Here is a 27,241-nt window from a genome sequence, read left to right on the forward strand (position 1 = left end):
TGCTGCATAACTGCTCTGATGCTGCAAAGCATTAATGCACACTGAAGTATAATTACTTAGGAGTTCTGAGTTATGCTCAGCCGCATATAAAAGGATATAATTGAGATCTGCTAGGAATTTGCATTAATTTGTGTGTAGGACTTGGCTGAATTACAGCCTAAAACTTTAATCATAACCTGCTTACGGCATTGGCTAGTTCCAATTTGCAGTGGTAGTTTTACAATCTACAGAAAACACAAGTTACAAAGCATTCCTTCACACTAAGAGAAAGCTTTGAAGTAGGAAGCAAGAATTTTAATATTTTAATGGTTTTTCAGCTACTTTTTTTACTGATGATCTAGTTGGTGAGCACAGGATTATTCTCTCGAGTACCATGGAGAGAATAATTTAAAACTACTGGATAGCTGAGTATGTACAGATAAGGAAGCTAGAAGAAATTAAAGGATGTGAATACAGGCTACCCACTGACACTTTCCTAGAAATTCCACAAGAATGTGGACAACCATTTTGGGCTAACAAATTCAAAAGTGTCTATATATAGACTTAGAAATGTGAGTACCATTTAAATCCAATGGAATAAAGATGCCAACAAGGTGAAAACGAGTGTCCTTATATCCTAGCCACTATGCTAAATGCCAAGAAAAATGTACAGTCATTTTTTTGACCCATGCATTTTCTTAATTCAAATGAGATAAATGCTCCCAATAAAACATGATGTCACATTGCTAATGAAGAATAGAATAGAATAGAATAGAATAGAATAGAATAGAATAGAATAGAATAGAATAGAATAGAATAGAATAGAATAGAATAGAATAGAATTAACCAGGTTGGAAAATACCTTCAAGATCATCAAGTCCAACCTATCATCCAACACCATCTAATCAACTAAACCATGGCACCAAGTGCCTCATCCAGTCTCTTCCTAAACACCTCCAGTGATGGTAACTCCACCACCTCCCTGGGCAGCCTATTCCAATGGCCAATCACTCTTTCTGGGAAGAACTTATTCCTAACATGCAGCCTTACTCCGTTAGGTTGTGAATTTTATAATAGTAGACTTTTAACAACAAATCAAAACACAGAGATTTCTTTGTTATCCTGGAAACATATGCAGACACACAGAATTCATTCCAGCCTGAGTAATGTGTGGTATCTTTCTGTTTGTTGCTATTGTCAGGTATGGCCAGATGACTGCAGGGAGCTACTGCTACATTGGACCTCAGGGAATAGTCCATGGGACTGTGGTAAGAAACTGGGGAAAGGTCTATTTGTTGATACCTTTTAGACAAAGGTGTCTTCTGCAGTGGCTGGTGAATGGCATGGGTTGGATTGCTGTGACACAAAGAAAGTCTTATTACCAATGTTCTTACACTCAGTCTGTGGCACCTTATCTATAATACACACCTGAAGGAAGCTGCAGTCAGGGACTTAATAGAATAGAATAGAATTAACCAGGTTGGAAAAGACCTTTGAGATCATCAAGTCCAACCTATCATCCAACACTATCTAATCAACTAAACCATGGCACCAAGCGCCCCATCCAATCTCTTCCTAAACACCTCCAGTGATGGGCAGCCCATTCCAAAGGCCAATCACTCTGTGAAGAACTTCCTTCCTAACATCCAGCCTAAACCTCCCCTGGCGCAGCTTGAGACTGTGTCCTCTTGTTTTGGGGCTGGCTGCCTGGGAGAAGAGACCAACCACCACCTGGTTATCACCTCCCTTCAGGTAGTTGTAGACAGCAATAAGGTCTCCTCTGAGCTTCCTCTTCTCCAAGCTAAGCAACCCCAGCTCCCTCAGCCTCTCCTCATAGGGCTTGTGCTCCAAACCCCTCATCAGCTTTGTTGCCCTTCTCTGAGCTCGTATCTGGTTACAATAAGTGAAATGTGAATTGACCCAACGTGTTAGACAAAAACTACTTCTTAGCTTGTTTTCTTAGCTGTTTTCCTTAGCTGTCTTTTGCAGCCATCCTGAACCCCAAGAACAACATGTTGGGAACTACTAATTCTATTTCATGGTGAGAGAAGTCAACATAAACAGAACGGAAAATTTCATAACATCACTTTGTAACATGTTTTCTGTTTAAAAGATTAAAACAGTTCCATGGTCCCAATGATGCCAGAGTTTCAAACTCTGTTTGCAAAAGGAACAGAGGATCTTTAAATTTCAGGGACTCACAGAAAAATAGCTTCTGATAATTGCTATGTTGTGTTGTGTGCAGCTTACAGTGCTCAATGCAGGCCGTCGCTACTTGAAGGCAGAAGACCTGTCTGGAAAGGTGTTTGTTACTTCTGGTCTTGGAGGGATGAGTGGAGCTCAAGCAAAGGCTGCAGTCATTGCTGGGTGTGTGGGGATCATTGCAGAGGTGAGAGCAATGCTTCTTTCATTCTGTCTTTCATTTGCTAAGTAAGAACCCTCATTCTCCTGATACAAAATGACCCTGAAGTAACCCAACAAGCCAAACTCAAAAAAACCCCAAACAAACCAAAACCATCAGCCCCACCTTCCCTCTTCCTCTCCCCACCCCCCCACCCCCTCAAATATCTAACATCTGTCTGTCCTTTTCATTGCTGAGCATTTTTCACTGATATTCCACTCAGTTTGTTCACTCACTGGACCAGAATGTTAAAGTATAGACTGTAACTTCTAAGGATTGCTTCACAAATAAATCAGAATGAGATGAGCCATTCTCAGTGTTTGAGTTACCCTCATTTCATGTGTAAAAGGGAGCAACTTCTAGTAGCTATTCCCATGGGAACTGTACTCTCTCATGCCAAAAAAAAACCCCACCACCAACAATCTGTTAAAAAGGTACCAGTTACAATGTGGTTATTCTTGCATGCCTCTGGCACCCTTATCAGGTGCAATGGAAAGTACTTGTTAAAAATGTTGGTGTGATTCACACATCAAGCTTGGGACTAGAATATTCTGTGAAAATGGTGGTGAATATCTATAATGACTATTGAGAAAGAATAAACATTTGCATGGATTTTTTTTCCTCTTGACTACCTCAGAATTCAATACACTGGGGAAGCATTCTTTGTGGAGCAGATACAGGACTGATTCAAATGCATTGAGTATCTGCAGGTGATGGGCTCTTGTTACTGCCCCAGAGGAAGAGAGATTTTTGAGAACTGAATTCCAGTCAGATCTGAATGGAGTGAGAGTTCAGCCTTCTCAGCCCATGCCACTTACAGAGAGAATTAGCTGGCAGGCCTATGCTGCAGGCATGTCACTTGCTGCAATGAGAAGAGTAGGACTATTGCAATCTGAACTACAGTAATTATCATTAAAATTCAAAATGTAATGGGTCAGACTGTCCATGTGACATGCAGTAAACTTGATCAGCTCTGGCTAGCTCAGGTCTTATTCATGGAAGAATAGGGTTTCATCTGTTTTATGGTGATGGTGCAAAAGTGGGTTTTTTAGCACGGACTGCATGTACTGGAGATCTCACCAGGTGCTCCCTGCAGATCAAATAAATGTATTAAATTTATTATTGAGTTAATTATGGTTGCATAAATTATCTTTATTCAGACTTCTAATCTATCATCATGATCTTACAACTGCTAGAATACAAAGAAAAGATTCCAGTGACTGCTCTTCACAGCAGTCCTTTGTCCTTTTCATCTCTAAGGCTGCAGATGATTTTGTTCAGGAGACTGAATATTGCCTGGTTTTTATCTCCTGTGAGATGATCCTTGTCGGAAATGAGCCTCAGGAGCACATCTGCATGGCTCTCTATATATGTACATATTATTTATTTGGGGAACTATTTATGCAAATGATATTGATGAATTGTGCAAGACTTGTCATTTTGTCAGCCAAGGCTTATGAAGCTCAGACAGAAGGGATTAATGGTGGCAAGTCTTTTGCCTCTTCTTTTTGACGTGAAGCAGATTGTAATGTTATGAAATAATCGTGTGGAGGGCCAGACTGTCTCCTTTGAGCTGCACTAAGCTCTCTAGGGTTACACTGGAGGTGACATTAGCTCATCATGGTTGTACAATTTGTTAAACTTCTGAGGCTGCTGATCCAAATGAGCCTTTTTTGGAAAGTGTGATTCCAATGAAGTTTTCTTAAGCATGCTAGCGAGTCTATGGAACAGAGTCAGAGGGCTGAAGTAAAATATGTAGGACGTGGTAACAGAGTTAAATAGATCTGATCTGTGTTATGCTGAGCTTTGAATGAACCCAATTTCTGTAATTCATACAGACCACTGAATATCTTTCCTCTTGCGCTGCCTTAAATTACTTCCAAAGAAGCTGTCCCCCATAGCACCTGACTTTATTCACTAATTCCATTGGCAGTGACACTGGAATTATCACAGTCTGGTGTTTTAGATAGGTAGCCTTCACTACCAATGTGGGAAATGATGGAAGGTTTCTCATGCTCAGAATAATTAGGAAATAAAACATTTCCTGACGTTCAAGCAAGTCCTGAATACATTAAATAGATTCCTATTTAATTTACATATAAATACTTTGCTAATGAGAAAGTCAACCTTAATGGTTTTCCAATTCTATGGTCCTAAGCAATAGAATGAAAATGATGAGGGTGAATTACAGAGAAGTAAAAATGCTTTAAGGAAATACTAGAAGATGCTCAGGTTTTGTGCTCTTTTGCACACACATCACCGCGGGCATTTAAATCCATTCCTACCACAGAAAATTTGCTTGAATTAATATTGCCTGTTGTTTTATGCCATGGATAGCCCATTATCAAAACATTAGTGATGTGCAAGTTTGTACACTGAACCATCAATGTGAAACCTGTGTCAGAACCTCCACACTGTGTCCATCCATTTATATTTTTATCCAGCTGTCTCTTATGCTTGTACACACTGATACACACAGAAGCGGAACCCAGAGAAGAATACAGACTGGGGATTGAGCTTGTTTAGAGCTTCAAAGTTCAAACAAGAGGGAATTAAAGACATAGTTTTGTTTTGATCCATTCCACTTTTCAGAGGCATTAGCCAGCTGGGACAAGAAAATCCTTTCCTCTTTTCTTTTCCATATTTGGTTGAGATTTTCAACCAGCAGTCAAAGAACAAAGGTGAGAGTCAGTTTAGCTCAGCAAATCATTGCTTCAACCTGGGTGGTCTGGCAGAAATGTTTAAGAAAATGTTTCCTTAATTAAACAGAAAATTTATTTCCACACAAAATACTCAGATTTTAAATAGAAATTGGAAATATTTTGGCTTTCAACTTTTTTTTTTTCAATGTAATCAAAAAAAAGAAACAATAAAAGTGCATAGAATTGGTGAGGAAAATATTACCTTTTGTACAATTTTAATTCTTCCTGTTTTCTGAAGTGTTTTGGGAAGTAATGTGTCCAAGGGCTATTCCCAGCATGTATTTGCTACTCTTTCTTTCAGGCTGATTGAAAATCTGAAAGTTTTAAGATCTCTGTTATTTCTCTTAGGTTGATGAAGCAGCACTTTTGAAACGTCACAAGCAGGGTTGGCTGATGGAAATCTCTAACAACCTGGACCACTGCATCGCTCGCCTTAGGTATGGTTTGTAACATAATGTCTGCTTCCTGTTCCTCGCTTTGCATCTTTCTGCGCTGTGCCATTTTAGTGTGCATATAGAAGGAGGTCTTCTCATTCCAGGTCTGCTTTTGAATGTGAATCCATCCTTCTAAACTGCAGCTGTCATTAGTGACTACCAATGCCTCATATAATTTATATATGTTAAATGTGTCTTCACTCAGTTTCATGAATATGTATAGAGCAATTAGAATTAATGTCACACTTGAAGCATTACTGAAGTGTTTTGGAATTGGTGATTAACAATTACATAAAGGTTGAAAGATCTGTTGCCTAGATGAATGTTGGAAACCACAGAGAGACTTTTTTTGCTGGATTCCACTCCATGTGATTTGTACATTGTAAGATGTAATTACATGAGGTTCATTTTCATCAACCAATCTTTTTAATCTATTCTAGAGATGCAAGAAAGAATAAAATTGCCCTTAGTTTGGGTTACCATGGGAATGTGGTAGATCTTTGGTAAGTAGTATATATGGATATATTTATGCTCTTGCTTGCTACTCAACCTCGAATTAGTTCCTAAACTTGGAAAAGAAGAGGCATTACACTTGATGCTAAGTTCTAGATAAAAACTATATAGTCAAATGAGAGGTCTTCATCCTCATGTTCCAGTTGCTTCCCATACACCTTGTCCTTTCCCTATGAAACAATAAATTTCTTAGGGAAAGAAATCCCTGAGATTCTTCCTTGGAACAAGAAAGAATTTTATACCTTCTACACCTTTCACTAACTAGATATAAAGAAAGTATTTCTGACTTCAGTGAAGAATAGAAGTATTGAGGTATTGATTGAATTAAAAAGAATTAGATGATGGACAGAAATTCTGGCACTCTATGGACAAAAATTCTAGCACTCTTGAGGCTTTATCCAATGGTAAATCTTTCTGTCACACCATATGTCAAGGGTTGAGACTGACTAATTAGACTGGTACCTCATACTGGTAACTGACTCATCTGTCGACGTTCCTGCACTGGTAAATGTGAAGTACAAAAGTTGTACCTTAATCTTCATCACCATATCCTACCTCATACTGCACCAGGGGAAGTTTAGGCTCAAGGTGAGGAGAATGTTCTTCACAGAGAGAGAGTTGTTAGCCCTTGGAATGGGCTGCCCAGGGAGGTGGAAGAGTCACCGTCCCTGGAGGTATTCAAAAAGGGATTGGGCATGGCACTTGAAGCCATGGTTAAGTAGTCATGAGGTGTTGGGTGACAGGTTGGACTTGATCTTTGAGGTCTTTTCCAACCTTATTGATTCTATGATTCTATTCTATGATTCTACCTCCTGACTGCTAAAACAAAGACTTAACCTGCCAAGGATCTACAGCAGCTTCTTGGGATGAATGAAGCTCACTTGAAAGAGAAACTAGAATGTGAAAGGACAGCTTCTGTTCAAACATTCCATTCATTGTTTTCCCCAGGGAGAGGCTAGTGTATGAATTGGACACAACAGGAGAGCTGCTAGTTGATCTGGGATCTGACCAAACTTCATGTCATAACCCATTCAATGGGGGATACTATCCAGTACAGCTTGGCTTTGAGGAAGCAAAGCAACTCCTTTCCACCAATCCAGGGAAGTTCCGGACTCTGGTACAAGAGAGGTAAATGTTTTGGGGATACATATTTTTAACCTTTAGGTTTAGGTGCACTGCAGGTGATCTTTCTTGCAAGAAGTTTACAATATCTTATGGATTTAAGTGTGAATTTCTCTTTGGCCTTTTAGTTCCATCTGTGTTTACCTATTCCAATGCCTTTAGTGAGTTCATGATTTTATTCTTTTGGATAATTTATCAATTTTTCAAGAATAAATCTTTCCTTCTTTATTTCAGTCTGAAGAGACAAGTGGCTGCTATTAACAGACTAGCTGATAAGGGCATGTTTTTTTGGGATTATGGCAATGCATTTCTCTTGGAAGCTCAAAGAGCTGGTAAGTAGCTCCTGCAGTTGTTAGGTGATAGCAAGAACAATACTGCATGCATGCTCCTAGCTGTATATTTTAGTAGGGTAGGACTGGCCTCTGTGTTATGCTAATTCTTGAGTCTCTCTGTCCTTCTCTGAGACCTCTGTGGCTGAGGTAGAACCTTCATGGGAACCCAGGTGCAGTCTGGTTTTATGTTTTATAGATTTTTCTTCAAGTCACTGACCATTAAATTCTTTTATAGGTGCTAATGTTGAGAAAAAAGGAGCCAATAAAACAGAATTTCGATATCCCTCCTACGTTCAGCACATCATGGGGTATGTTGAGGAATTTGGAATCAAACACTCTAAGGCCTCGTGATTCCTTCTTTTTAGGGGGAGTACTACAGAGTTTCCACTTGGGGCAAATCTTGCAGTGTACTATAGAAGATGGAAAAAAGTCAAGAGTAGGTGTAGGAAAATTGATCTCAGAAGTGTTATGCTAGAGTTAGTCTTATTTTTCTTCACTCTGGAGTAATGCTCAGTGTGATTCAGGAAGATCTCCTGCTGGCTCTAAGCAATCATGCTCATGTTTTCTGTTGGCTTGCCTTGAGTTTTCCTCATTTTCCTGTGTACAGAAAAAAGAAGAACTAGGATTGGAGGGACATGTTTTATGATTCACAGAAGTAATATCTGACAGCAGAGGTTTTGCTAATATTTTGTTCTGAAAAGCATGGCATGTCTTGGTAATTTGTTGTAAAGCTTTATCATTTTTGGAATTGAAAGGCCTTATGAAAGTAGGCACCAGAAGGGTGAGCAGTAAGCTAAAACACTCCCAAATCAAAACTCTTCAGTCTTTTACACAAATAGCTGCATTTTCTTTTGTTGCACCTATTTTCCTTAAGCAGCTCTATGTAAGAGCATAGCCAAGTCACAGCCTCAAACTGTAACTATATCCAGCTTCACTTCTCAGCGCTGGAAGTGAAGAGCTTGTCTCTTCAGAGCAGTAGAGCTGAATTCCAAATCATCAAAGCCTATGTCTACATTGAACTTAAGAGCATATCTGAAACAGGACACTTTTCTGCCTGTGTCATCCAGGCTGTGCATACTGTTTGCAGAAAAAGCTGAGCTCAGGAGATCTTTCGAGGAACTGAGTTTACACCACCTTTGCCTCTGACTCCTGCTTAACTTGTGTGTACCATGTGAATAACAGCTTGAACATAGATAGACCACCAACCAGATTAGATATCTTCTGAATCTCAACTGCGGTGTGTCTTACTATAGGGTGTAAACAATGTGGACTGCAAATAAGTTGGAACTGAGGCACTTGGTCAAAATCACATGTCTGATAGTGTGGATGCACTCACAGTTATCACATTATCACAGTATAACTAAGGTTGGAAGAGACCCCAACGATCATCAAGTCCAACCTGTCTCCACAGACCTCATGATTAGACCATGGCACCAAGTGCCACGTCCAATCTCCTCTTGAACACCTCCAGGGACGGTGACTCCACCACCTCCCTGGGCAGCCCATTCCAATGATGAATGACTCGCTCAGTGAAGAACTTTTTCCTCACCTCAAACCTAAACCTCCCCTGGCACAGCTTGAGACTGTGTCCCCTTGTTCTGGTGCTGGTTGCCAGGGAGAAGAGACCAACCCCTTCCTGTCTACAACCACCTTTCAGGTAGTTGTAGAGGACAATGAGGTCACCCCTGATCCTTCTCTTCTCCAGGCTAAACAATCCCAGCTCCCTCAGCCTCTCCTCATAGGGCTTGTGCTCAAGGCCTGAGTTAGCCTGGGTTAAGGACAAAAAGACCAGGCAGCAGGGAGAGTATATGTGATGAAACAAAAAAAAGAGCAATTCATCTGATGATGCACTTATTTGACTGAACTGCCCTTGTCAAAATTAGGGCTTGACTGTATTTTCATACATCACTTGATGGCTTCATGAAACAGCACTCTTTAATTTCTCAATTAATGGTCCTTGATGCTTCTGTTTAGATTAGTTCATTGAAAATGTTTCAGATTCTTCTGTCTCTGGCTAATGAAAGAAAAGCACTGCTAGCAGCCAGGATAAATAAGGAAAGAATTTCAACTATCTCTTAATGAAACATTTTCTCTTCCCAGAGACATTTTTTCCCTGGGATTTGGGCCATTTCGCTGGGTTTGCACCTCAGGTGACCCACAGGATCTTGCTACCACTGACTCAATTGCCATGTCTGTGCTGGAAGACTCTATACGTCAGGGAGGTAAGGCCACCATCCCGTATCCACCACTGGGAGTGCTTTTGGGGAGGAAATGAGCAAAGTTGTTAAATACATCTTTTTGGCTGAAACCAGAGCAAGCAGTCCCTTGCCTGTTCCATGTGGGCAGGAAATCTTGCTGTTCTCCAAACTCCTGTAAGGAGTGCAACCAGTTACGTATAATGTAAAAATGCCATCCCAAAGCTTTTGTTGCAGGTTTGGCTGAAAGCTTTTAATTTTGTTTGATACAGATTGTCCCACGCTTTGTTGCCTAAAAAACTTGAAGTCAAGCAGTATCTTTCATCAACAGGTCTCTGAGAATTTATTAAAGGAGTGAAATTGCTTTGTCCCTGTCCCACAGGTGAATGAGGAGGAAATGGGGAGGTTTTAAAGAGGCTAGCAAGGAGACCAGTGGCAGGACATCCAGGTTTCATGGGTGTGGTGCTCCATCCAGTGTCACTTATTTGTGATTACAGTTTTGTGTTCTTCATTTTTTGTTATTTGTTAATAAATTGACAGCTGTTTCTATTCACTAGTGGAACTGATCTGGAGTATCTGTATGGCTTGGTGTGCTGCTCTAGTATTCAGGAACTATATGTCTTTCACTCTTCCATATCCCTGAAAGTGGGCTTATTCTGTTATCCCTTGCTTATGAAAGAGAACTGAGACAAAGCTAATTTTACATAGAATACATAGAATAAACCAGGTTGGAAGAAACCTTCAAGATCATTGTGTCCAACCCATCAACCAATCCAACACCACCTAAACAACTAACCCATGGCACCAAGCACCCCATCAAGTCTTCTTCTGAAAACCTCCAATAATGGTGAATTTTGTGCCAGCAAACATGAGTCTGGATCTCCCAGGCTGCAGTGGAAAGCCCTATTCCTTTGCCTTTCCTTGTCTGTTTTCACAGCAGCAGGAGAGCCGACTCAAAGACTTCAGAGTCATTGTCCCCGAGCACTGAAGTCCTCAGCTCTTCTGTTTCTAGAGACCAAAGCCTTGTGCTTCTCAGAATTAAGGAAGAGATCAGAAAGTAATTGATCAAAAACTGAAAGCTTATTTTATGGGACAGAGAGCATAATATTTTTATCTTGGGAGTGCCAGATGATGAGAAGCTCAGTACTAGCTGACAATGTGCACTTGCAGCCCAGAAAGTCAACTGTATCCTAGACTGCATCAAAAGAGTGACCAGCAGGTTGAGGGAAGTGATTCTCCCTCTCTACTCTGCACTTGTGAAACCCCACCTGGAGTTCTGTGTCCATCTCCGGAGCTCACTATAGAACAGGGACATAGAACTGTTAGAGTGGGTCCAGAGTGGATCATGAATATGATCAGAGGGCTGGGGCTCTCTTCTGAAGACCGGCTGAGAGAGTTGGAGTTGTTCAGCCTGCAGAAGAGAAGGCCCTGGGGAGATCTAGCAGCCTTCCAGCATTTGAAGAAGGCTTATAGAATAACTGGAGAGGGACTTTTTACAGAAGCGTGTAACAATAGGATGAGCTTCTTCACACTGTAAGAAGCTTGATTTGTATTAGACATAAGGAACAAATTCTCCACCATGAGGGTGGTGAGGCACTGGAAGAGGTTGTCCAGAGAAACTGTGGAGGCTCCAGCTCTGGAAGTGTTCAAAGGCTGGATGGAGCCTTGACCAACTTGGTTGAATAGGTGGTGTCCATGCCTATGGCAAAGGGGTTTAACTAGATGATCATGTCCGATTGATATGTGCCCCATCTGTCTTCATTTCAAATATTTTTATTCTTACTCCTCTGACTGAAATGGAATGGCACAGATAAAAATGAGAGGAAAAGATGGAGAACAAACTATATAGAATTCTCTTCTTATATAGCAATATATATCTAAATACAAGGCGTAGGGTGGATTTACACGATAGCTACTTCATACTAATTGTTTTCTGTGAACATAAGGATAAGAGCCCTTGGTTTTATCTTGGGAAAAAACATTCACGTGGGCCATTTAGAACAGAGCTACTGCTGTGCAATAAATCTATATCCCAGCATTGGTGTAACTTATCTTCAAGTATGTATTGCCAGCCACTTCTGAGAATTTCTGCTGACTCAGGAGTTATTTACTGCCTGATGCAAGACTGGATTGTAGTACCCAGTGCTGTGGAGCCTACTAAGGCTACTACTTCAGCAAAGGCTCAGAAAGGGATTGGGCAGTTAGCAGGCAGCAAGCCAGGTGACCAAAAATGAGCAGCACATGAAACCTGAATTTCCAGGTTTAAGTTGGTTTGCTAGAGATCCAAATGGGAGTTACTGTTCCAGCAGTCTCCTGGGTGACATCTCATACCTTCCTCTAAATACATGGCACCAGTTACTGTATAAGCTGCACAGAGGATTCTATTGAGCATTTCCTATATGCGTGCTTGCATCTGAGAGTAGAATTTGATTTCCTAGTGCTGTCAGATGAATTAAATTAAATTTGGAGCATATTGCATTCATTTTCAAGACCTCTTTTCTTTCTTGCTTTCCCTTGCAAGTGAGCACATCTGTGAAGCAGCAGTACCATGACAACATCCGCTGGATTCGGGAAGCTGGCAGGCACGGCTTGGTGAGTGCACAACCTCCTGCAGCATGTGTGCCTGCTCCGGGCACAGAGTCCAGTTTTTAAATGCTGGAGTGAAAAGCAGGAATGGGTGTGAGTGAAAACACAGGCTGTAACTCTCAGAGCTGAGAACATAAACACCTCTCCACATCAGGGTTTTAAGGTGAGCTGAAGCAGTACTTTCCCTTCACTTCCTCATCTGGAAATGTTCAGATAATCCAGTGATATCTAGTTGTATATCTGGAGTGAAACAAGAGAACAATTCACCCTCCACCTCATCTGTAACTGTTTTTCTTTCAGAGCACTATTCAAAACATACTTCTAGGTATTGCTTTGGCCCAACATATTCATGCCTTCAATTCTCAGAGCCCTTTTCAAAACAGGTGATAGGCCAAAGAACTGCCATCCTGTGGGAAGCAGGATGCCAGTGAGGCATCCTTTCTCGTTCTTTCAGGGCAGGTTCTCACTGTGAAGCTTTGGTAACACTGTAGGGCTCACATGTGCTGTCCTCATCTGGACACCAGTCCAGTTTGTGGGGTAAAAGCTGAAAAGGAGCATAGCTGTGTGGGACAGATGTTCTTTTCCATTCTTTGTCTCTGTATTTCTTTTCCCTTTCACCCCATCACTGCCAGTTCTAAATCTCTGCTTCTGTGTGTTGATAAGGGATTTGTTGATAGGAGGTTTATAGCCTAGCAATCAGGTTGATTTAAAAAGTGGGATATATTGGACAGTAGCAGCTGAATACAGAAGTACATCTCACTGATTGTGGGAATGGAGATAAAACTCAGTTCAAAGAGGGACTTTAATAACTTCCCCCCCCCCCCCCCCCATTTTTTCTGGAAGCTGGATATTGGTGAAGAAATAATCTGCACTTTCTCCTACAGAAGGGGTCAGTCCTGTGACTCCATTTATCTGGGACCTGAAGATAAGCCAGTTGCACAGAGAACTCACTGCTCTGGCATTTTTATTTTCCAGGTTGTTGGCTCTCAAGCTAGAATCTTATATTCTGATCAGAGGGGCCGTGTGTCTATAGCTGTGGCTATTAATCGAGCCATTTCCGAAGGAAAGATTAAGGTTTGTCTTTTATGTCTTGATATAGTCTGGTAAATATGTTTAATATCTGAGTCTGGAGTGGCAGGTGGGAAAGGAGAAAGATTCAGCCAGGGAGAGCAGAAGTGTCTGCCATTTACGTGGGACCAGTATTCTTTAGCAAATCCTCTTTGCCTGTAATCAGTATATCAGTATATATAGGAGAGAAATGGGTTTAGAAATGTTCTGAAATATGCTGCCTTTTATTTCACATAAGGAGTCTGCCTTATTTTCTATCTGGGCACCTACAAGCACAATGTATCACACTGTAATTTGCTGAAAACTCAAGGCAGAGACTTCAGCCCCAAAATGAAATGCAACTGTGTCACCGTCCAGTGCTTCCCACCCTCTGTCCCTCACTTTCAGCTATGACTACAGCCAGCCCTGCAATTAATTTTCACTTTCACTGCATATGTGAATGAAGAAAATAATGAGGCTTGATGCTGTCACTCTAGTGCATAATGAGTCATTTCTTACTCATCTGATTAAAATCTCACTGACCATATGTGGTGCTGATAAAAGTGCACACTGTGGGTGAGATTAAAAATCCCTGTACAAAGTTCTTCATGAGTATTGTAGGTAAGTGTACAATGTGACATCCTGGGGGACCAAAATCCTGAAGGAACCACTCAGGAATTATACCATTTGCTTGCCATGTGTACTGCATCATCAAACCAAAGCATTGCCACTCATTCATCTCTAACTCCTTTATAGTTGGATTACCCTTTATAAAGGGGCAAGCAAAACTTATAATGGATCCTAGCTAGGGATGTCCTGGGGTTTGTTACTCAGAAAATGTTTGCTAAGAATATTTTAAATGCTGTTGACCTTCTCAGGATTCAAAATCAATGTCACTGCAAGTTAATCTTATAAGTTAATCTTCACAGAAAGAGTGATTGGTCATTGGAATGGGCTGCCCAGGGAGGTGGTGGAGTCACCATCACTGGAAGTGTTTAGGAAGAGACTGGGTGGGGTGCTTGGTGCCATGGTTTAGTTGATTAGATGGTCTTGGGTGATAGGTTGGACTCGATGATCTTCAAGGTCTTTTCCAACCTGGTTAATTCTATTCTATTCTATCTTATAAAATAAACCTGACCAAACAGAGCACTCCCTTAGAGCTATGACTAACAAGGTCACCCTCCCAGGCCCTTCAGATTTTGTGGCATCCTTTTTTTTTCCTCTTCATTTCTTCAAGTCTTCATTCCCTTCTCATAAACTGGGTGCTCATATCTGTTTTCAGCGATTTTCTTATTCACTGCCAGCATAAACCAGAGCCAGCTCATTCTACATCACACTGTGCCAAGAGTGAATTACTCTTACATAAACCTCTGCATGGCAAATGATAATGAATACCTACATGCTATTCTAGGTTCACACTGTCAGTTAAATTCCAGATCAAGAATGAACTTGTTTGAGCTGTGTGAAATCACTGATTGTCATTGCTAAGTTATTTTTAGCCTTGAAGTCTTTCAAATGAATGTAAAAGTGTAAAAATTCTTAGTATTGAAAATAAAAACTAAGAACTATTTTTGAATGAAGATTCTTGCCAAGAAACCCTCAGATTAAATGATACTGGTCCCCCTTTTCTCCTTTCCCTCCTTTGATGATGACATTGGCATACAAACAAGCTTTTTTCCTTAGTCATGAAACGATGATGACTTTTGTGAGCACTGTGTCAATAACTGTTTTATAATAAATAATACCAGGCAGAGAAGGTGTTTTACAGGGCTTAGGAGAATGGAGAAAGATGAGGTTTGAAATAGCAAACATGAATTCAGCCAATGATAACCCCTGGTAGCATTAATAGTCCATTAAGGATTCCATTTTCTTATGCTTTACACAGGCTCCGGTAGTCCTCAGTCGAGATCACCATGATGTGAGTGGGACCGACAGTCCTTACAGAGAAACATCAAACATCTATGATGGATCAGCCTTTTGTGCAGGTCAGCAGACCAGCTGAAGCTTATCTGTCCAGGCAAACAAGGAAATTGCTTTAAAAGAGAAAGTGGGGGTTTGCACAACATATTTTAAATTGGTTTTGTTTAACTCTCTAAACACCATTAATCACATTTCCTGAGGAGCTTTGTGAGATTTAATAGTGATGCAGACCTGAATGTGGAGCTAGTTAAATAGGAGAGGCCTGGAACAATGCTAAAAATTCAATGAGGATGCACCAGATTTGCCTGAATTTAAATGGAGAGCAGTCTATCTCAGAGGACTGGATCTTCTGTTTGACTTCAATTTTGCTCCTCAGTGTTTCAAAGAGGTGATCTGAGCAGACATATTTCCTTGGGACCCACAAGATCATAATTCTGTCTGTAATTGTTTTTTGCTTAAAGAAAAAAAAAAGGATTCATTTAATTGCAAGAGGTCTCAAAAAACCCCAGTCTGGAGTTTCTGAGAGGAACTTTTCTGGTCATAAAGGAACATACTTTGATAGTAAAAGCATAAGGATAGGAGTCAGGTTTTCTGGGTTAGACTCTAAGCCTTGTTGCTTGCTTAGTGTGACTATGGACAAATCATGTGGGTTTGCTACACAAAAGGAACATTTAATTCTGCACACCTGACCTGAGTGAGCCAGGCTCTGCTTTTAAGTTTGTGAAATGGTGCTTTAGAAAAATAAAGTCAAGAAATACCAGATTTGAGACCTGGAAAAAAAAGACCCAAGTGAAGCACTAAGTAATTTTTAACCTAATCTTCCTCAATTTTCCATCTGTAAAGTGGAAATTAGGATAATGGCTTTAGCCCAGTAGTGTTTCCACATGACTGACAGTCATAAAGTGCCATAAGATTAGAGGATATAGGCTGCTGTAGAAGGAGAAATTATGACAGAGGTAGCTGAGCATATTGAATTACTTCCATTATGAGAATTCATAATAGAACCAAATTATGGCCCAATTTTAAGGAGGAAAGTTCCCTGATAACTTAAGTGGATTTCCTGATGAAATGAGGGTTTTAGCTGTGCCTGTCAGAACCACTTCAACACTTTTTGAGAATGCTGGTTAGTTCTAATAAGCCAGACAGAGAGGCTTCGACTAATGCTTGGTTCTGACAAGCTGTGAGAAAACGGTGCAGCTGCACAGAGAATAGCAATCCCAAGTGAGGTCTCCAGCAACAGGCTTAGCGACATAAGCAAACTTCAGGCAAAGCTCTCAAAGAGGGCAATAGAAACAAAGATTGCTAAAACACCATTGCACATCTCACTGTGTCAGGGTTGGGGTTTGGGTTTGGTGTTGTTTTTTTTCCATTTGTGGTTTACATGAATCACTTCTCCAAGAGCTTATCTCAAGGTTGCTGAGTACTGGTTTCACTGGGCTTTGGAATCAAGCCTAATTCTTTTTTTACCAGGTGAGCCTCTGAAGGCAATAAAACATCATCTTAGGTCTTCCTTTCTTCCTTCTTTGCTGTTGTTTTAACATCAGATTTGAGCTGGTTCAGATGAAATCAGCTCCTCTCTAGCACACAGGAATTCTCCAGGCTGCTTATCTGTCTTCTTTTGTTTTACAGTAAGTACCTTAGCCTGATCCTTGGCAAACATGGGTCATAGATGCTCTGCAAAGTGTATTTCAGCACAGGCATTTGCAGTTAGTGACCTTTATCAAAGCCACGTAGCATCACGTTAATACCTTGTTAGTCCACTTGCTATGCTCCTTGTCAAACCTCCATTCTTATCACAATAGTGGTTGAGGAAGAAATCTGTACATTTTAGATTATGGAGATTTTGATCTCTCCCATTCCCTCTTGACAGCACTGTAATTATGATAATTTGGTTATTAAAGTGACATAATGCCAGCCAAAAGATGCCATAATGGGGCTTTTGACAGGGTTTAACATAAATTAGTGCTCAAGTAAACTCATTTTTCCATCAGACTGTGGGTCTGCTAATCTAGCTGGTGGGGATATTACTTCTTGGGGGTTTGGTTGCTTTTTTTGTGTGTGTGTTTTGGGGGTTTGTTGATTTTGGGGTTTTTCCTGGTGTGTTATTTTTTTGGTTGGGGGAATTTTTGTTTGGTTTGTTGGTTGCTTTTTTTTCCCCCCCTGTTAAAAGTACAGCAAATGATCTATTAAATCTACCCTGAAAGAAATCTGGACAAATATTTTCAGTACCTTTACTTTGTTATCCCCTGTAACACTTTGAACCACTATAGGTATCTACTTTAGCGCAAATTGCAGTGAACATCATGGCTTGGATAGGAGCACACTGCGATGGGTTAGGAACTGGCTGGAGGGCCGAGCCCAGAGAGTGGTGGTGAATGGTGCCACATCCAGCTGGCAGCCAGTCACCAGTGGTGTGCCCCAGGGATCAGTACAGGGCCCCATGCTCTTTAACATCTTTATTGATGATCTGGACGAGGGCATCGAGTCCATCATCAGTAAATTTGCTGACGACACCAAGCTGGGCGCAGGAGTTGATCTGCTGGAGGGTAGAGAGGCTCTGCAGAGGGACCTCGACAGGCTGGGCAGATGGGCAGAGTCCAACGGCATGAGATTTAACACATCCAAGTGCCAGGTTCTGCACATTGGCCACAGCAACCCCATGCAGAGCTACAGGCTGGGGTCAGAGTGGCTGGAGAGCAGTCAGGCTGAGAGGGAGCTGGGGGTGCTGGTCAACGGTAGACTGAACATGAGCCTGCAGTGTGCCCAGGCAGCTAAGAGGGCCAATGGCATTCTGGCCTGCATCAGGAACAGTGTGGCCAGCAGGAGCAGGGAGGTCATTCTGCCCCTGTACACTGCACTGGTTAGGCCGCACCTCGAGTACTGTGTCCACTTCTGGGCCCCTCAGTTTAGGAAGGATGTTGACTTGCTGGAACGAGTCCAGAGAAGAGCAACAAAGTTGGTGAGGGGTTTGGAACATAAGCCCTACGAGGAGAGGCTGAGGGAGCTGGGGTTGCTTAGCCTGGAGAAGAGGAGACTCAGGGGTGACCTTATTACTCTCTACAACTACCTGAAGGGAGGTTGTAGACAGACGGATGTTGGTCTCTTCTCCCAGGCAAGCAGTACCAGAACAAGAGGACACAGTCTCAGGCTGCACCAGGGGAGGTTCAGGCTGGATGTTAGAAAAAAGTTCTATACAGAAAGAGTGATTGCACATTGGAATGGGCTGCCTGGGGAGGTGGTGGAGTCGCCATCACTGGAGGTTTTTAGGAGAAGACTTGATGGGGCACTTGGTGCCGTGGGTTAGTTGTTTGGGTGGTGTTGGATTGGTTGATGGGTTGGACGCGATGATCTTGAAGGTCTCTTCCAACCTGGTTTATTCTATGTATGTATTCTATGAACATACAAAATTTTTGTGAACATTGCAGTGGAAATCGTACCTTTGCTATTAGTCAAATTAAGTTTGTTTGCTAAAATATTTTTCTTTATTTTTAACTTTTTTTTTGGTGTTCTTTGTTGATTTTTGTTATTGGGGGTTTTTTTGTTGTTTGTTTTTTAAACAAAAGAAACCTCCTGTGTAATGGCAGCAGCTTGTGTTCAGGGTACAATTCCCTCACGCCCAGCAAATCTGGGCCAGTATCACTTTCATCCCAGCTTTGTTCCCAGAATGTTACTTTTTAGCTTTAGACTAGATTTCTGCACAGGGCTGAATGAACTCTGCAGAAGCTGGAGTAAAACCTGCCTCTAAAACTGCCTTCAAATGCCTGTAATCAAGATGTCAGTGGAAGGAGTGAGCAGCACAACAGAAAAATGAATGCAACATCTCACATCCATGATATCTTTCTTCTCCTCCTAGACATGGCAGTACAGAACTTCGTAGGAGATGCGTTCAGAGGAGCAACATGGGTTGCATTGCACAATGGTGGTGGAGTTGGCTGGTAAGAACACATTTGTGTTTCTAATGCTGGACTCTGAATTCTGTTAGTACTTTCGTGTGCATGGTGGAGGGACACACAGACAGGAGGGGAATTACAGGGCAGATGTTTGTACTACTGGAGCACTACAATGTTGTGATCCTGGGAAGGGTGGGTTTGGAAACAAGGGCTGAAAGGATGTATTGTAAAGTGAAGTGTGGTGGTGTCTGAGGCTTTTTAAATTAATGCCCATATGTCTAGGAAAAAAAGTGTTTTGGACACTAGCCACAGCATGGTTTGAAGACTTTATTTTGCCAAAAAAGGACAGTCTGCCGTGGTCTTTTTGAACAGGACCTGCTTCCAAAGTTGTCTTCACACATGCACAGCCAGAGTGTCAGTGGATGGATTATGTTTAAGTTTCCCCTTAAACTGTATTTAAATCTGTGACCTTAGGACCCCGATATAAACGTTCATGTGCTGAAGTGCAATGAGGGGTTATTGATACAAAACAGCTCAGGTGCCAGCAACACTCCCAGTCTATCTTCTCTTGCTCATACCTGGTGGGTAAAAAAGCCCACAGCCAAGTAAGGACTGGATTAAACATCTCTTTCCCATAAGATGCAGAACTAAGATAAATGCCTGAACTGAGAAGCTGAATCAAATAAATATTACATATGGAGAGGAAAACTGTTCTCCTTCATATGCCAATAAAAGGTTACTTCAGATTGGTAGAGGCATATAGAAAAGGAGAGCCTGGCTACACTACAGAGTCTTTAGTTCTGGTTTCCTCTTTCCACCATAGTCCACCAAAGCCTATTCAATCTCTCGTCACATCTTCCTTTTGGTGGTGCCATTGAAAAGGTGTACAAAGCTCTATTAAATGCTGTAGCAGACCTTCCCACTTCCCTGCTCCGTCCAGCTATGCAATACGCCAACAACAGCAAGACAAAGAACTTGTAGCAGATGTTATCCTGGGAGACATTTGGTGATACTTAATTGTTACTCATCCAGATTAGCTGAATCTAGAAAATATCCTTTCAAGCCCCTCTCCCTTTGATTTAACTGAAGTAACTACTGAATAGAAGGTATATGAGCAAAACTGAACAAGGGGTAAGAAAGCTTCTTGGGGGTACATGAAGTGAAAAACTTGCCTTTACTAATTGCAGTGATAACAACCACCACGGTCAGGATTTTATTCACAGCTTCTGTAACTCTGGAAAATACTTACCAGAATATCTTCTTGCACTGATCATCTCATACTCCAAAGACTGAACCTTATCTGAGTTTAACCTTTTGAAATATCTCTTTGTGACATGTAAGCAAAGAAAGTAACTTTTCACTCTATGTTGTGGACAATGTTTGGAATACTTTTATGATAATGATTAGAATTGCTAAAGTAACTGCTTATGCCATGAATTTTCTGTGAATCATATTCCCTATCTCTGTGCCCTCTGTAAAGCAAATCCCTGCTGCACATTTCTACCTTGAGCAATTCAAAGAGGGTTTGGCTGAAGGGTGAGACTGCCCTTACTTCTGAAAAACCGTTACTGACCGTACTGCAATTTTAGATACATCCTTTTAGGTCTTTCTTAAATGGAGTTAACATCATTAGAAACATAGCAGAGGCATTGTCATCTATATAAAGCACCAGAAAATTGGCATGTGGCTGTTCACTCAAATCAAAATATTGATGGGAAAATGGCTTGATTATGCTTTTTGATACATCCTATGGCTGCTTAAGGGCTTGTCATTGTGGAACAGTATTTGTTCACCTTGTTCTTAGGTGCAGTCATACCCTCTGTGACTAAATTACTGTGCCTAGTAAAGAATGTGGAGTCTGAAAATTAGGCCTGTCTCTACAGGAACCTTAATAAGCCACCATGCTGAGACTCAGAGGTAGTAACAATGTTGTGTCATTAGATGCCCTGGTCTGGGAGCCCCTGAAAGTCATGGCAGGACAGGTGGTTCTGCTTGGCTTAACTAATCATGGCACCACCCTGGCTAGTTGAAGGGCTGCACCCCTTTGCCTTCTAAGGAAAAAGAGTGGAGTAATTTAAAGGTGATAAAAGCAGCAAAACAGCCCCACAACCATAACAAATTACTTTCTTTGCCTGGAAGAGATAGATGCCTTTAGATTTTACGACCCTGTTTTTCTCTAGAGAGCAAAAAATTCAGCTGACCTTGCCCTAAAGAAATCTCCATGTGCCTGATAAAAATCTTGTCATCAGCTGCTTTGGAAATGTGAAAGTGCATGTGGAAGCTTATGTATATTTAGAAAAGATGCATATGATTAGAGAGAAATCAATTTGTCATTAGCAAGTGTCTGTTCAGAGAGTTCAGAAGTGGCAGTCACATCGTGTTCAGCTACCAGTCCTCCCTGCAGAGGCTGGACTTGCCTGGAATTGCTGACACATCTGCCCTGTCTTCCCCAGGAGACCAGAGAAGGGCCTTTTACCTGCTTTCATTTTTTTTTACTGTGCTGTAGCCTTGTGGGGCAAACAGGAAAAAGCAGGATTAATATTTATTTAGCTGGAATCTGCATCACATGTGCTGTTTGAGAGACTTAAGATTAACATAGTCTTGACTATAATTAGAGCAAATGAACGTTACTAATTTCTTGCTGCCAGTTTATTTGCAGGGCATATTAACGTGGAGCCTGAGTAACCTGTAGTAACAAAGGCAGTAGCAATTTAAGAATTAAATTGCATTGCTGACAGTGTGACATCTTGATTGTGAGAGAGGCCTTGTTTTCTTTGATCTCCTTAGGAGGAGACATCTGGAAATTATAGGAGGTAGCTTAGGTCAAAATGCCACATGTTTCTTTAATTACTTGAAAATGTGACCCAATGCTAATGAAGGCAGAGAGCCTCTCTTTAAAATGTGAGAGGGTTTCCTAGAAAATTCATCCTTACCAAACACTGACATTTAATTTATGAGTGATTTTTAGACAGTAGGAATGATTCTGATGAATGATTCTGATTTACACTGGAGTAACCCCACAGAAGTCAACAGAGAGACTCCAAATTTATGGTCTGCAAGTGAGATGAGACACTTAACTGCTCATACCAAAGCTTCAAAGAATGCTTTTTGGGGTACTGGGAACAGAGGAGATCTTTGTCACTGAAAAAACACCTTCCTGTATGGAATATCTGTATAGAGCAGTGCTCCAGAGATCTGAGGTTTTCATTGTCTGATACTGGCAATCTTGATATGTGCTTGTACTGTGATCTTAATTACATGGCAATGGCATCACTGACATTCCTAAGTGTACTCTAGCTTGGTACTTGGATATTGGTGCTAATTTGGTCTCTGTACACAGAAACAGCCGGGTATGGTGAGGTAACTAGCCCTGGTCTTGATACAATTACATTTGAAATGTTGTCACAGTATCACCAAGGTTGGAAGAGACCTCAAAGATCATCAAGTCCAACCTGTCACCACAGACCTCATGACTAAACCATGGCACCAAGTGCCACGTCAAATCCCTTCTTGAACACCTCCAGGGATGGTGACTCCACCATCTCCCTGGGCAGCAGATTCCAATGGCTAACAGCTCTCTCTGGGAAGAACTTTCTCCTCACCTCCAGCCTAAACTTACCGTGGCACAACTTGAGACTGTGTCCTCTTGTTCTGTTGCTGGTTGCCTGGGAGAAGAGACTAACCCTCTCCTGGCTACAACCTCCCTTCAGGTAGTTGTAGACAGCAATAAGGTCTCTCCTGAGCCTCCTCTTCACCAGGCTAAACAATCCCAGCTCCCTCAGCCTCTCCTTGTTGGGCTTGTGCTCGAGGCCTCTCCCCAGCCTCATTGCCCTTCTCTGGACACATTCAAGTATCTCAATGTCCTTCTTTTGGAGAAGATAGTAACATCATGAGCTATTAAAAAAATAATCAGAATTTGCAAGAAATGTAGGTTTGGATGTTTGTTTTTATTGCAAAATGAGAGTAAGAGGAGAACTAATGAAAGCTTTTAGACAGTAAAACTATCCTGGGAATTAAATTCCAGACCAAAAAGTGTTGACAGTGTCAATCACAAAGGAAATTTTATTTTTAAGATTCAGAGCTAAAAAAATACTCAAATAGCTCAGCAGAAACATGACTGCCTCAAATTTTCCTGCTGCACATAAACTGATGCTTTCACTGACATTCTGCTATGAGAACTGCCAGTTTTGAGACAACTGTGCCTTTCAACAGAGAATATATTTGTAATAATGATATATCTAATAATGGTGAAGTGGAGAGAATGCACAGAATGGTTTCTGTGGTGGTGAGGTCTGGAGGTCTAAGTTCTCATCCCTCAGCTCTGTGATGGGGTTCTGCTTAGCACACAGGTAGTATATAACTAGTGAAAGAGAATCACTTGGGTAAGTAATGACAATTAAATTGAAGATAAGAAAACGTCTAGTTTCAGGCAGCAGACTTGAGGTCTGAGAGGACCCCACTGTAAGCTCATTTCCCCATTTTCTGAGAAGCTTTGGTTGATACTGAAAAATATAATACAGTAAGAAATTATTCCTTCCTGAACTGGAAGATGCCTAACTTCTGTCTGATATGAGTATGTCTGATATTATTATAAGTAAATATTGTGACTTATTATGAAACAGAGGGGAAAATCCTGGCTCCAAGGTCTCCATCAGTAGTCTCTCATACCATGTGTTGTTGTATGATGTGCCTCGACCCTTAGGTGTTGCTGATGCAGAGCTATAATGCAAGTTCTCTCCCAGGTTTACAGCAATGGATAATTATTAAACTGCATTCACCAATATTTACCAAATTCAACAAAACAGAAACTTGAACAGGCCAGGCTCTAAAGTCAGACAAGATGTTCTGCTCTGTGTGTTTTCCCTATCCTTTTAAAACCAGCCTGGTATTTCTCCCAAGTATAAGCTGTTAGCTTTAACGTATTGGCAGAAGAACAGCAGCAATGAGTCTGCTTCTTGAAAAGTTGGCACTGATGTCTTTAAACATCTATGTTTCTCACACAAAATGAATGACTGGGTTTGAAATGATTGAGGCAGATGTGCATTAAGTAGTGGCTAATGTTTTTTTAATAAAATACTTATGCTCTTTTATTTATCCCAAGAGAGTATAAGCAGATCCATCTGTCTGCTTCAGATAGTCCTCCTCACGATCATATGTGTATGTCAGGCTGTAGTGTGGCAAAGACAATCAGTCTAACCTCTAGAAATACACAGAGATAGGTAACTCTCCAGACTGTCAGAAGTTCTAACCTTTCTGTACTTCTTTTTAGAACCACTACAGTCTGCAATCTTCAAGAGATACAGCACAAGCTTAGTTTTTGACACTCCTGCTTGGAGCAGTTATTGACTGCCAGCTGGGCATTACAAGAAGGGTGGAATAGGTTTTCTGCAGGTCAGGAAACTAAGGCATTTACTCTGCTAAATTTCATTCTAAAAAATGCTTTATTGCTAGCATAAAGGTCACTGATAATGTAACTTCTTCAGCACCATTGCTATGTTCTAATTCTTCTTCCTGCAGTGAAACTGAACAAATTAACTACTGATTTTTGAGGGATTGCTTTGAATTATTTTGATTTAATTCTCTTTCATTTATAATATTTTAGGGGTGAAGTGATCAACGGAGGATTTGGCCTGGTTTTGGATGGGTCCAAGGAGGCTGAAGAACGGGCTAAGATGATGCTCAGCTGGGATGTTTCCAATGGAGTAAGAAAAAAATCCTTGTATCTGTTCACTTTAATATTTTCCTGCCTTGAGGACTATGTTTATTTAGGTACTTGGGTTTCAGTGCTCCTGTTTGGGTTTTTTTTTAACTAAATGAGGAATATGAGCACAGGCAGGAGTTTTTTGGGATCTGGCTTTTTTGTATGCCAGGAATAGTCCTAACAGGCTAAGTGACTCGTTCTCTTCACTGCTTCTAATACGGGTGGTTACAAGCCTGGTTCCACTAGACTCAATGAGTTGTTTTATTTGGTTGGCTTTTTTTTCTCTAATCAACTTCAAAGGACTTTAAGTCAATAAAAGAGGCTGAATGATTCTTGGAACTACTGCTTCTGACTTTACAGCATACTGGAGACCAGTAATTTCCAAATATCTGTGTGTTTTTGTCACTTTTTAAGCAGAAAGGGAAGCATGCTTGTTATAATTTCATTAGACATGTTGTTGTCATTTGCCTACATAATACACTGTATGAACTTTTAGGAACAGACAAGACAACTTCTAGATCCAGGTATCTCATAAGGCTTGTCATCTAAGTGCCATCTTGCACAGTCCTTGTTACCATGAGAGGTTTTTCATTCCAGTAGTGTCCAGATAGATCCTGTCTGTATTTATGAATAGGATCCCACATCTGAAGTGGTCTTGATGGGAACCAAATCAACAGGACATAATGATGCACAGTTCAATAAAAGGACAAGACTTGTTGCATTTCAGTCATATAGTCTTACAATGACTTGAGGTATTAAGGGAGCTCCTTGCCAGTGCTGCCACAATCTGTTCTATTTTACATGTCAAGAGAACTGCAGAATTCATTCTTGCCTTAGGCCTAAACATTAATTTTTAATATTTTTCTCCCCCATAAGGCCTGGCATAACTCAGGGTAGCAATTTGCACATATTCTTTGTTCCCAGATCTGAAATAACACATTGATAAACTATTATGAGAGAACAAAGAGGACAATTATATTAATTTGCAGATTAATGAAGTCATAACCTTAAGAACTGTGCATCAGGGACACCCTGTTAAAAAAAAAAATCCAATAAATCTTTTGCTGCTCTGACTTACTGCAAGCAAAAGTGGCCACTCCTGCACACATAGGTTGAAAAGGGACAATTTGAGAATGCTATCCACATCAAATACAAGATTGAAAAGAAACTGGAGTGTATATAGGAATAATCAAAGGTGAGTGGCAGGGAAATTGAGCTGTTAACCTGAAAGGTCGTTTCTAGCTGTTACTGCCATGATCCCAGGAGCTGATTAGCCTTACATTAATCATATGCTGAAATATTTTCCTGAATTAAAAGCTGAGTATTTTGTGTCTTGTGGTGTTTTGAGACTGAATATTTTGGACGTGGATTTGCAATTCATAATAGAGATTTGCAAGGCATTAAATAGAGGAAAGGACTTATTTCCTTTGTGCCAAATCTTGACTTTCTTTTTTTTTTATCTGGGGAATTCTGCTTATAAACAGATCAAAATGGAATGCTTTGCTGTTGGGAGAGAGGTTTAGCAGCTTCCTAACTGTCCAGAGAGTTTCATCCTTACATGTTGGCAAAGAATTTGGCTTCTTGATTACATAGTTTGAAAATGCATTCAGTGACATTCTAGTTTTTAAACATTTATCCCAGTACAAAAGCATCAAGTGCTGAAATGATACTGTTAGCTAAAGCAAGTACTGCTCTTACAGAACTGGGATAGAGTGCACAGACATTTTTAGTCAGAGATTTGTAGATTTTGTAAGGTACCTGGCTCCACCAATGTTTTCTGTCCAATGGTAAGTTTCTGCACGAAAATGTACCAAGTCTATCCAAATGCTATGCATAAAAATGAAGTATTGTTAACTAGTAACTGGCAGAGGGTTGAAAGATTTATTGTCATGAAATTGTGTGCCAGTGCTTGCACAGATGTTGTGTAAGATGGATGTGGCAAGAGAAATGCAGGATTTTTACACCCATTGATTGCCTTGTTTGACAGGTTGCCAGACGCTGCTGGTCGGGTAATGACTATGCTTACGAAACGATCTGCCAAGCAATGAAAGAGAATCAGACACTGAAGGTGACCCTCCCTCACAAGGTGGTGGATGAGAACATCTTGGAGCAAGCTCTGAAGCAGTAATGGTATTCCAAACTGCAATGTTGTCCTTGCAGATACATTTGAAGCCGCTTCCTTGATACCCTATTTTGCTCTCTGGTCTCGTGATAAAAACCTTGCAAATGTCTGTTCCATGCAAGTTCTTTCTTCCCTCTGATGTGTTAATGGGGCAAAAACTGGATGTTTGGCTGATACACTGATATCAGGAATAGTCTTTTCACTAACAAAACAATGTTTACAATAAGAAACTATTCATTATAAGGCAAATATGGGGAATTTTGTCTATGAGAACTGAATGAAAATAAAAATCCACTT

General features: G+C 40.9%; 1 protein-coding gene across 1 annotated transcript in view; it reads left to right on the plus strand.

Moving 5' to 3' along the window:
- Positions 1 to 27,241, plus strand: part of UROC1 (urocanate hydratase 1) — a 42,587-nt gene extending 15,346 nt beyond the window's left edge. The window contains exons 7-20 of the mRNA XM_054161521.1: positions 1,181 to 1,247; positions 2,225 to 2,368; positions 5,431 to 5,519; positions 5,957 to 6,019; positions 6,978 to 7,157; positions 7,386 to 7,483; positions 7,719 to 7,791; positions 9,584 to 9,705; positions 12,200 to 12,270; positions 13,240 to 13,338; positions 15,197 to 15,296; positions 19,085 to 19,166; positions 24,724 to 24,823; positions 26,810 to 27,241. Of these exons, the coding sequence (XP_054017496.1) occupies positions 1,181 to 1,247; positions 2,225 to 2,368; positions 5,431 to 5,519; positions 5,957 to 6,019; positions 6,978 to 7,157; positions 7,386 to 7,483; positions 7,719 to 7,791; positions 9,584 to 9,705; positions 12,200 to 12,270; positions 13,240 to 13,338; positions 15,197 to 15,296; positions 19,085 to 19,166; positions 24,724 to 24,823; positions 26,810 to 26,950 (1,429 nt within the window). The 3' untranslated portion in view covers positions 26,951 to 27,241. The remainder of the gene's footprint in view (positions 1 to 1,180; positions 1,248 to 2,224; positions 2,369 to 5,430; positions 5,520 to 5,956; positions 6,020 to 6,977; positions 7,158 to 7,385; positions 7,484 to 7,718; positions 7,792 to 9,583; positions 9,706 to 12,199; positions 12,271 to 13,239; positions 13,339 to 15,196; positions 15,297 to 19,084; positions 19,167 to 24,723; positions 24,824 to 26,809) is intronic.

This window comes from Dryobates pubescens, chromosome 1 (genome assembly GCF_014839835.1).
Source record: "Dryobates pubescens isolate bDryPub1 chromosome 1, bDryPub1.pri, whole genome shotgun sequence".
NCBI classification, from domain to species: Eukaryota; Metazoa; Chordata; class Aves; order Piciformes; family Picidae; genus Dryobates; species Dryobates pubescens.